The 11,837-nt window shown below is 38.8% G+C and overlaps 1 protein-coding gene across 1 annotated transcript; it reads left to right on the plus strand.

The window, feature by feature from the left end:
• The first annotated feature begins 322 nt into the window (after positions 1 to 322).
• Positions 323 to 7,605, plus strand: LOC125314651 (E3 ubiquitin-protein ligase RNF181-like). The gene is made up of 2 exons (XM_048277500.1): positions 323 to 495; positions 7,311 to 7,605. Exons 1-2 carry the CDS (start codon positions 323 to 325, stop codon positions 7,603 to 7,605), a joined length of 468 nt encoding a protein of 155 aa, XP_048133457.1.
• Positions 7,606 to 11,837: the final 4,232 nt, after the last annotated feature.

The following is an 11,837-nucleotide window of genomic DNA, read 5'->3' on the forward strand; positions in this document are numbered from 1 at the left end:
ATCTAGGGTTAGAAATTTTTCTACCGAGATTTTATCTCACCCCGTCTTGGGTTCGTTGTTTTTCGGACCCTCCGCCTCAGCCATGAGTGTTCCGCCCCCGAAGTTCGGTATTCCTCAAGACATGGATACGCAGGTGACAGAGTATCCTATCGGGGAGGACCAAGTTTATTATAGGTACGGTACTACAGTTTGGGTAGACACCGGAGAGCTATACTGGAAGCCTCGGACATACGTGGCATAAAAATATTGCCACGAGGACCTAACCGTGGGACCATTGAGCGGTTTCGATGTTCCCTTTAATGGAGTCGGGGAGTACGATCCTATGAATGCTATACCACCAGATGGAGAGGTGGTGAATCCCGAGGCTGCACCTGAAGTTTTGGCACCCGACCCCGTAACTACGATACCTGCGGAAGAAGATGGCGAAGTCGTGGAGCCTTTGGATGCCGAGCAGTCTCCAGAGTTGGATGAGGCCGAGCTGGCAGCCCGATACGGGTTTGTACTGGATAGCGAGGACGAGGATTAGGGTAATTGGCCTCATAATTTTTTTAGCGTGTTGTATTCTGGTTGTGTTGCGGGCTTCGACCACGTGCCTTTTTGTTATAGGTGGTCACGGGCTTGTACAATGGCCCCTAAAGCCCTAGGTTTGACAGTTTGTAACAACTATGTATATATGTACATATGTGTGTTTTTACCATCCCAAGTTATCGTAGTGTTATTAGTTTTCTGTACGGAGATTTTGTTGCTTCCGCGAGATTTTATTTTGTTGGCCTTTGGATCCTAGAGAACCGTACACCGTCGTGGCCGGGTGGGATGTCGACAGCTCGTAGGGTTCGGGTCGTGACAGAATATAAGATATTTTGTGGCCTTATGGATTATGTTGGATTTTATGGATTAAGATTGAACCATTGGTATTTGACCGCTCTATCAATTGAATTGTAATATACGGATGTATGATGCATACCACTTTTGTCCTAAGTCATTCATTTGAATTGATGTATGGAGATTTTTACCCGCATCCGCCTGTTTTATGGGTTTTTGAAATTGTGGGCCGAAGGATCCTTTAAGCCAATCTAAAATAGAAACAACTAGATGGGATGTTCACGAGCTCGATGGGTTCGGGGCGTGACAAGTGAAGTACTGAGGTAAATGAACCCCGGCCATATCAATCATTTACCAATCCTCCATGTTACAATAGACCTCTCTGTGCTGTTCCGCAAAGGCAAATTCTTAGTTCCAAACAGCAAAAGATGAACGTTTGCCCATGGCATTAGAATTCCACTTGCAATTAACCACTTACGGTTCTTCAAAACCCTAACTCTCCGTTCCATCCGCACCACGACTCAGATGTAAGCAACTCGCGAGTGTGATAGCACAACCTCGAGGTATTGAATCAGAAAGAGATGGACAGACAGTTCATTTTTCCCAAACGCCTAATCCCGCTTCAATCTCTCGCTAAATCAGGACACGGCCACTCGAACCAGACAATCTGTTGACAAAGTTCAAGCGTTCAGAAGAAGCGCGATAAGGGGAAAAGAGCGTGCGGTACTACTTACTCTGGCGGGGGAGGCGGAAGAGGGACCGGCGAACCGCGTAATGGATCGAGAGAGGGCATGAAACAACCACCGCCGCAGAAATCGGCGGCACCGCCGCCAAATTGGCTTCCCGAAGATGGTCATCTTCGCTGGATGCTGCGAATTCCCAGCCCGCGGGGGCCGAATGGAGAGCGCGCTCGGGGCGCGAACGGGAGAGATTTTATTTTTGTTGTCCTCCGGGAATAGAAAAGTAAAAAAAAAATTCTTATTTCTATTTAAAACTTATTTTTAACCTAAAAATTTATTTTGATTAAAAAAACCTAAAAATTTATTTAGTGTACAAAAGAAAACCTAATTTTTTTTTTAGAGATAAAAAAAAATAAAATTACGTTATCAACGAGTTCACAAAACTAGAAAACAGAGAAATAGAATGATTATTATGCTCACTCTTTGTGACCACTATCAATTGAAAGATCTGTTTTCTTTTATTTTAATTTTAATTTTTTTTCACCGTTATAGATTAATTTATTTTTCAATTGAAAGATCAGTATGCACATTGTAAAGTTGGCCCCCTCTATCACGGGCATTAAGCATGACCATAGCCAGATGTTGAACATTAAATTGGCCGATCAAATCGACCATTGTCGTTTGATTTGATTGAGATTCATGTTTGTTACGAAATTTGTTGATTAAATGATTATTTATTATATGTGTATAATTAGGTTAAATTGATACAAATCATTCGATATTGTATGTGTATTACCTACTGGATTGAGATTAGTGAGTTTTGATATTGTTATATAATGTGCATAGTGGATATTCGATCTAGTTAAAAGAGATGTATTACTCACTTGGTTTTGCTCATATTAGTCTCTCCATATCATTTTCAAGTCCCTTAGTAGGACGAGAGCACTGATAGCGGAAAACTTTTGGTAGTTGAATTTTGGATATGCGTTGTAGATGTATTCTTACGCTTTGTTGGATTATAGAAGATCTGGTATGTTAGTTTGACTTTGAGGCTGCATCCTTTAGATGGAAAAAAAAATGATGGCTCTATCATTACACGTGTTTATGTAGGATTTGGGGTGTAACACATGCACAGCAGTCCCCTCATGTAGGATTCAGGGTGTGACACGCATGTTGCTGCTGCTTCGAAGCTTTTGGTTTTGTATTTTTTTTTTTTAGGTCAAGCGAAAATCCATATGTATGTACATTTTTTGCTAGGATCCCTAACACATTAAATAAAATCCACAAATTCACATCCATTTTCTCATCAAGTGCTAACTCAAATTTGATTTCCTCAATCACTAAATATAAAATACTAAAATGTATTACATTCTCCCATAATGCTGCCTATAAAATGCACCATCATACACAGAAGATGCATTCGGTTACAACATTACATCTGCAATAGAGCCCATCGAACCTGATGGAGAGGAGTTCATCCAAGCTAGCTCTCATGCTCATGCTCATCTTCGTTTTGCTGTGGGCAAATCTACCCTCTTCAATGGCCCGGTTTCATGACTGCGACACGGACAAGGATTGTACCACCAAGTTCGCCGAAGGCATTGAACTATTCATTATGCACGGATGCAATTGTTTCTCGACCGAGTTACGTTAGTCTTGACCGCCTTCGAAGCGTAAAACGCTCCTCGATGAAGCCAAATGAGGATATCTACCCACTTCGAATCGTACTTACATCCTTATCTTGAAACAAAAAATGATCGTATAAAATAAAATACTAAGTTACTTTTAAGAGAATATATGGATGATTATGTGATGTCTAGACATCTAAAACATTTTCAACATGGGTATTTTAAATTTTGGGACTTAGAAGAACTCTGTCCAAAGTCTTCATTTGTGTTGAATACATCACATAAAACTTCCTCATGATCAAGCTAAGTTACAACATAGTTGGCTATCTAATCATACAAATAATCCTCCAAGAATAGATCTACTACCACAAAATTTCGGCAACCAATCATTGGATATAGTGATAAGTCGAGAACTTCCATATAAAATGCAACGGCTTGTGGTGCGCGTCTAGGTTCGACGTACCCATCACTATCGCCAAGTAGCAACATTATCAACCGAATATTGCGTTGTCGGTTTTGAAAGATTCAGAATCGTATCTTTGGATATCAAAGAATGTGTTATCAGTTTTGATTGATTTCAAATCGTATCTTTGAAAGTAGGAAAGTTTTCTATTTTTGATTGATATCTAAATATACGATTCCGAATCTTCCAAAAGTGATAGCGTAATATTCGGTTGATAAACACCAATTTTAGTATATTGAAAGAGCACATATCAAACACTTGTAAAGAACTCCGAAGAAAATCTTCATTTTGGGTAAAAGAAATAAAGATTTGGTCGTGGCAACTCAATTTCAAGATTTTCTTTTGAGTAAAAGAAAATCAAGATTTTAAGTTATCAAAAGAATGTGAAGAATTTTAATTAGATATTTCAAAGCTCCGGCAGATATCGCCATAATAATTCGGAAGAAGAGGAGATCACAAATAATCACTTGCTAATTGAAATTAAAAAAATCTGGCAAATCGAGAATTGATTCGTAAAAATGCGGCAAATGAATTACGATAAAGTTTTTGCCAAACATGCGGGTACCATATTTTCCAATACCACTTATACATTTTAAAAGAATCCAGAAAATTCACATTTATTTCCTCATTAAAAAAACCTAAATGACAAAAGGTTCTAATTCAGATTCGATTTCCATAAATGACTAAATATAACAAGATAAGACGTAATTACTTTCTCCCTCAATGATGCCTATAAAAATGCACCATCCTACATACAAGATTCATTCGGAGTGAATACTACATCAGCAATAGAGCCGATCGAACCAGATGGAGAAGAGTTCATCCAAGATAGCTCTCGGGCTCATGCTCGTCTTTGTTTTGATGTACACAAGTTTTCCATCTTCAATGGCCGTGATTGGTGAATGCAAGACGGACTCGGATTGTGCCACCATTTGCGCTGAAGGCTGTGGACTTTGCATCAGAACCGAGTGCAATTGTTTCTCGGCGACGCCGCCAGCTTGCGTTAGCCATTACCGCCTTCAAAAAATAAACACCCCTTGATGAAGCCGTACGATGATATTTGCGTACTTTGATTCATGAGATAAAGTATGGTTATATGACAGCTATTTTAGTGAAACATTACTCCTCTCTTTATGTTATTACTATACTTTTGGTTTGCATGATGAAACTGATGAATTTTTGTTTCGCGAAGAATCAAAGATTTGCATCGCTTAGAATAATATTATCATCAATAATAATTTGTGCCTAAATATATTCGCCGATAATGAGAACATCTTGCATCAATGTAAAGGGGATGAGCAAACATACTTTGATCTTCCACCAAACAAAGGCATCAGTCTGCAAGAATTTGCATCAGTGAAGGACTTACTCGATGAGTAAGAAAACTACTTACAACTCAAATTATGTCTACCCAGATACCGATAGACTCAATTCACATTCATGCATGTAGGGTAACGTGCTTAGTTAAAATAAGTCATCAACATAACGGAGATAAGATCACCCATGGAGAATTTTTGAGTTTCTTGTAAAAATATGTAATGACTGATTTATATATATATGGGTCATTCAGTTGAAGAATGAGAAAAAAAAAAATAGACAATTAACGACCCTATTTGACCGATTACTGATTGATAGGCTACTGTGTTTTTATTTCTCTCGACTGCGCACATGTTAACGAATGCCAAAAGGTTCTGTTCTGTTCTGTCTGCTGGCCCTTCTTGGCATGTAATCTAGACATTTTCCTCTGCACAGTTAGCAGGAATTACGCCACGGTTTTGATCAGACTCATATCCATCTCCATGAATTGTCTTTGAGTTTTTTTTCTGTACAATTGCTGGATAGAGGTTTAAATCTTCCAAGCTAACTTTAGCTTTCTAGCTCTTTGGGAAATTGTCGAAAATCAGGGCATAAGAAGCAACGCATTCGTGTCTCTGCATTCCCCCACTATATCCATTGATGGTCTTTTTGAGGTTATAACGCTGATTGCTTCAAGAAAGAGATCAAGAAGACGGGTTTTGTCTTTGTCCATACACACACATTGTGATAAAGAAAGGCTAATGTCATCAACTGTAATTTATCAAAATTGAACTCAGTAACTTAAAGACAATTACATATCATACAGCAACTTTTTCTTCCAGGATAATGGTGGAAATCACGGCTGCTCGTTTTTTTTTTTTTACACAATGGATCAAAGTTCAGGGAAACACCTTATCCATCTCGAGGCTGAACTACATAGAAGCACGTAACTACTAATTTTGTTGCCATAAAAGCAAGTTTTCCGTTGCGATACGAAGGCGATTTTCCAGGCTCCAATCTTTCCTTTTTATCAAGATATCGAGAGGTAACAAAGCACGTGAATCGGCACTTTAATGTGAGTGCATTGTCATCCTAACAAACTTGTTAAAATCGGTTGAATGATTTGAGGCTTTGAATCCTTCCATTGCAACCTGTACAGTGGATATGATTCTGGGCGAGTCGACCTGGCTGAGGAAATTCCCTTATTTGGCCATTGGACAACAAGGTTGGTCTAGGGAATCAATCTTATAGTTAAATCCCAATTTAGTCATGCTTTCCATATAGAGTGTTCTGAATTCAATTTCTTAAAACTTTCTGGTTACAATTTCGATATCCAATTTCCAAATCTCAATTTGAATTTAGGAAACTTGTGATCCTACCGTCAATTTCAATCAGAGCTAGCAATTTTTGACACTAATTAGGCCACACGACATGTAATTAAGCGTGTTCGGGTAAAGATCAATAATATCCGCACCGTAAATGGATCTGGCCGTTTATACAAGAATAATAACTATGTCATATTTGATTATTTCAATCATTTTGTTACACTTACAAACGTCTAGTGTAGACACGGTAAGTTTGGATTTTATGGCAAGGCTTTGCAGTTGAAAATGTGTTAAACGTGTCGTGTCATGTAACATTGTTTCGTGAATTGTGTGGTTTCGAAGTGAGATGAGGTTAACAAACATGTGGTATTCGAATTCGACCTAGATTTGACATGACATGACAACTATAATTGCAAAACTAGTTTTAATCGTGAGGCTCCACTTGTCACGGAGGCTCACGATTAAATAAAAATGATCTGGAAAACATTATTTTTTTTTCTAAAAACGATCGCTTATATCTCTTACAAAAATTAATAAACGGAAAGATATTTTCATTGCCTACGTAAATATTTTGGGACATAGACTATCGGCAATAATGAAAGTATTTTTCCATTGACTAATTATTTTAAACTATACAAGGAGATCATTTTATAGCATAATGTTTTCCAAATCATTCATTTTTCGCTAAACAAACGGAGTGTAATAAGCCTACAATATTGCAATTTAGTTTAGTCCCAATTTTTAGTAATAAAATATTCTCATTTTTCCTCATCAAAGGTCGAACGTCTAGTACTGAAATTAATTTACTTGTAGGTATTATATTATTCCGGAAAAGCCTTAGAGAAATAATTAGTCTATAGAGGAAAAGAACTGTATGAAGAAAATAATCAGTCGAAATCTCGCATGAAATCGAAAAATCTCTATCCAACCACTTAAAATTCACCGCGAAAGAGAGGGTGCGCACAAAACAGGAAACCATCGCTTGATTTTGTAAGACCACGAACCAACGGCTATATCATTCGCTCAGCTCAAACTGCCCCTCTTCCTCTGTTCTTTCTTTCTTTCTTTCTTTCTTCTTCTTCAAGCTCTGTTTCAGAATGGAAAACATTGTGGAAGTCTCCACTGGAGGATACGAGTCAGACCCCAATCAAGATCAAGTCACCCAGGGCGTCTCCAGAAGCGCCATTGAAAAGCTCGAGAGGAACAGTTGCTGTGTCTGGGACGGCGGCGGATGCTGCTGTATTTGTTTAGAGGAACTGAATGGGGTAGACAAAGTGATGGAGATACCGTGTTCGCATCTCTTTCACAGCAAATGCATTGTCAAGTGGTTCGAGAGGACTGACTCGTGTCCGCTTTGTCGTAGCAAAGTAGAAGTAGAAGATCCAGAGTAGTGAGTTCTAGTTCGTAAGATATCTAGTAAGTAATTTGCTGTGATTACTTTGCAACGACTTACTGCATTAATTACAAAAAGTGACATTTGGTCTTTGCCTTCATGAAAGGAATTGTCTGTGGTTTCTGATGTTCCTCGTTGAATTAGAAAATTTTACCCACTCTGTTGTTTGGAGAAAAATACAGGGGAAATTCAGAGCATATATTGCTTGCAATGCTCCTCCACGTGTTGGACTGAAACATATCTTATCACACGGTAGGCTTTGTTAAGAGGATTATCTCATATTTTGTTGAATGGAATTGTAGATGGAATCATATTTTGTGGAATGGGATTCATGGGCACAACTCGATATCTAGTTGTACCTGGCCAACATGGTTACGACTGATAATAATTGAGAGCTTTGCTTACTCGTTTTCACTCAAGGAAGCTTCAAGTTTGCCGTGGTCCACTGGCGCTCAGCCCCTAAAGAAGTACTTTAAAAAATCTAACAGTTCTGATCATTGGATTGTGCCTCACGTACCTCCGTAAAGAGTCGCTGAATAGTTTGTCGATCTATGAAACAATCTTATGAAAGACCTGTAAAATAAAACGAGACACTTCAACCTCAATGAGAAATCACTGGGTATATCCCAAGGAGGAGATATAACCCAATGAAGCCAAAGAGCAGCAAGATGAATAGACAAATTTCAATAATTGAGATTTCCTATGCCATAAACCTAGATCTTCCCAATCAGACATACTCCACTGTACGTTCCAAATCCCTCCTAAATAGGATGATTTGACTAACAAGAAAGAGACTGACCTATTGGTCAGTTGTGGCTTGTTTCGGGTCCTTGTAGAACTTTTCGTTCGCAAATTGAGGACCAACCGACCTCCTGAGTTCGGGTCATTGGTGACCACGCATATGTCATGAAGAGGATTTGCGGATCATAAGCAACAGTAGCGGCAGTTGCCAAAGCCAAGATGAGAAAGCTAATGGAAAGAAACTTCATTGTGGTTGTGGAGAGGAGTCAGGGCCTTGATCTCAAGTTCTAATCCCTGCGCAGCTAGTATTGCTCGAGGGAGGAGCGAGGACTTGCATGGCAACATGATCTCTCTTTATAGATGCAAATTTTTGACCCAGTATTTGGTTTGTTCAACAGGTTTCCCTGCAGATTACCAAGTCCTCAGGGGTTTTATCTGTTTTTCCCCTTTCAAGTCCAGGGATGAATCGCCCTATATCATTTCTTTTACCACACTTTGGCATATCCCAAAGAAGACTGCAAAGTAAAGAGCATTTCTAGCACAAGGTTTAATACCTGAAAATGATTGAATTTAGCTAGATGGCAGAGCTTATAAGACATGGCTTACTTGAATATCAAGGGTGCAATTTGAGAAATACTTTATTCATGAAATTTCCTGCAGATTACCAAGTCTTCAGAAGGGGAATCTGTTTTCCCCTTCTCAAGTGCAAGGATGAACTGCTCTGTAACAACTACAACGACTTGGTGATTTGTTTGAGTTCGTCTCCTCCAGCTTGGAGAAGGGACACCATCTCATATGGAAGTGGTCCTTGATAACTTTTTACATCCATCTACTGTTTCTTCTTCGCTTTTCTTGTGGAAAAAGTTTAACTCTATAGCATCATCAAAGCAGCATGATCCAAGCAAAGATCATTTCTTTTGAGACAAATCTGATGTCCCAGAAAGATTGAATTGTTTATCCATATCCATCTTCGTCCTGAAAATATTCCTGTTATCAAAATTCCCCATGTTTGGTACCAAATACCATAGTTCTCACCATTTACTGGGTTGCCATGCACTTTCATTGCAGTTACTCCTGCATAAACAATAGGACACTGTTCTCGTCTCAAGCTGCCACTTCTCTGCGGCCTGAAGAAAGGAGCATAATAGTTCGACTTTGCTTATGAGCATTCAACTATATTCCAGTGGCTTCCAGAGCTTATAAGACATGACTTAGTCGAGGATGTAGGGTGCAAGTATCTCTTGGCTATGGTGGTCTTAGCAAGTTACCCTGTTCTGAACCCAAGATTGAGAAGTAAAACTAGTTACCAAGTATTGTAACCAGATCCTATTGGATGTTTTAATTCAAACGAGTTGTCAATCATCAGAGCATGGTCCCACCTATTAGCTTTTACATGAAATTAAGATGTATCACAGAAACATTGTTATGAAGTTTCAATAAGAAGTTTTAGTGCCTCTAGCACTGCTCCCGCTTCGCTAGGCATATGTAGTAGTAAAGCAGTCAATAGATTATCAATCAATCAAGATTACCAAATAAAAGACCTGACAAGTAGAATAAGACACTTCAACTTTGATGACAAATCAATAGATCTCAATACATGAAAGTGTTTCACTTGGTGCCCTGCGGCTTTGTTCAGATAAATTGCGTGGTAACATCGCAAGGAAATAATCAGATTGTGTCAATGGCGCCTCATCCTACGGTCAAGCCAATAGACCTTCTGTCATTTCTTAGGAAAGCAACAGAGATTACTACCCAATGCCAAGTGCCCAACTGCTGAGGTCAACATAACTGGAACCACATTTCAAGATCAGGTATAAAAGGCCGAAAATGAAACTTCATTCTCCGTGCTGAATTTGAAGAATGTAAACTCGAAGGCTTTCAACTATTATGCTGCCAATGAATTTCAAATGGCTAAGTCCTTCGGTATTGACCTGAGAAAACACAGTTCACTCCATGAGAATACAGAAATAGCATTTCAAAATCATAAAAGATTGACAAAAAGTAACTCACAGAAGAGCATTGTAAATGTTCCTGTATTTTTTCCGTTAGTTTTCCTTTTGTTCTCGTTCTCACATTAGAATTGCTCTATATGTCCGTTATTACTTAGTGGAAATAACATGTTCAACAGCATATTAAAGATTCATTGTGGGCATACTAACACGCACAACTTCCATGCCATGCTCATGCACACATAAACCATCATCTTAATCTTTTAAGTGGTACTAAAGGGCAAAACTTGTTCAATCATATCTGAGATACCATTGTAAGTACCAGATCTATCTATCTCCTCCATCCAATCACACAATATACATGATTCTTATGTTAAATTTTCACAATATGCAAAATTAGTTGTTATTCCTCAATTTGAACATGGCCCTGCATTCAACTAAATAGGGAGACAAGTCCTGTCATTAATCCTGAGTATGCAGGAATAGCACTATGCCAGCAGTACACTGGAAGATGAAAAGCACAGTGGGAAAAAAAATCATTTTCATGATCACAGCAGGAATACATCCTCTAAAATAGCATGACTTGGGGAACAGTAGCACTCCATCCAATAATGCAATAATAGGCAGCACATGGGGGAAAAGCAAATTCATTTCGGTTTTTGTCAGTGTTTAAGAAGACGGAACTGGCACAAGCAGTTCAACTCGTTAACCATTGTCATGTCCAGGTTCAGACCGTTGAATTTTTTAGTGGTCAAAAACTAATTGAACCAGGGTTAACCAGGTTGGTTCAGTTTCTGGAATAAAGGAATGACGCCCCGGATGACATTTTAAAAAAGGGATTCAGGACTTTGAAGTCCTTGGGCATTCCTTACAGAAGGTTTTGGCACTGAGCCATGCATCATATTAGGTGTGCAAGTCAAAAGGCACATTTACTGAGGAGAAAACATGAAGTCAGTCATTAGCGCATGATTCAAACTTTCGGCAGATCCAAGCATTCCAGTTAAGTATGAAAGTTAGCAATAAACACACTTCAACAAATGCCAATTGACCAACTCAAATTTGAACAAGTGGTTAAAACTACGATTTCTATACAGACATAGGTGTCATTCAGAAAAGACAAACTCTTACAATATAGAGCCACAGGACATAAATTGTAAAATAAAGTCTGGTCAGCTGCATTTCAGGGCTGAACCAAACAACATACACATCCTGGCAAAAGGAAATGACTGCAACCATAATGAAGCCAAAGAGCAGCAAGACAACCAGAACAATGTTGAACCAGAAAGATTTCCTATGCCATAAACCAGATCTTCCCAACCAGACATACTCCAGTGTACCTTTTAAATCCCTCCTAAATAGGATGACTTGAAATACAAGAAAGAAACTGTCGTCTTGGTCAGTCGTTCTCCTTCAATTTATCTTCTGCACATCTGCTCTATTCTAGCTTTATTTCAATCAGTGCTAGTGGCAGTTTTAAACTCATAATGGAGTTCATATCCCTGCTTTTGGAGCTTGGTGTTGTTGTCCTTGATTTTGTGGT

This window comes from Rhodamnia argentea, chromosome 4 (assembly GCF_020921035.1).
Source record: "Rhodamnia argentea isolate NSW1041297 chromosome 4, ASM2092103v1, whole genome shotgun sequence".
Taxonomy (NCBI): Eukaryota; Viridiplantae; Streptophyta; class Magnoliopsida; order Myrtales; family Myrtaceae; genus Rhodamnia; species Rhodamnia argentea.

Bases quoted from the DNA above. Each gene is read 5' to 3' on its own strand.
- LOC125314651 (XM_048277500.1), top strand. From the start codon at position 323: ATGAATGCTATACCACCAGATGGAGAGGTGGTGAATCCCGAGGCTGCA. The intron at 496-7,310 runs GTTTGTACTGGA...GCTCTGTTTCAG, and splicing joins GAGCTGGCAGCCCGATACGG to AATGGAAAACATTGTGGAAG.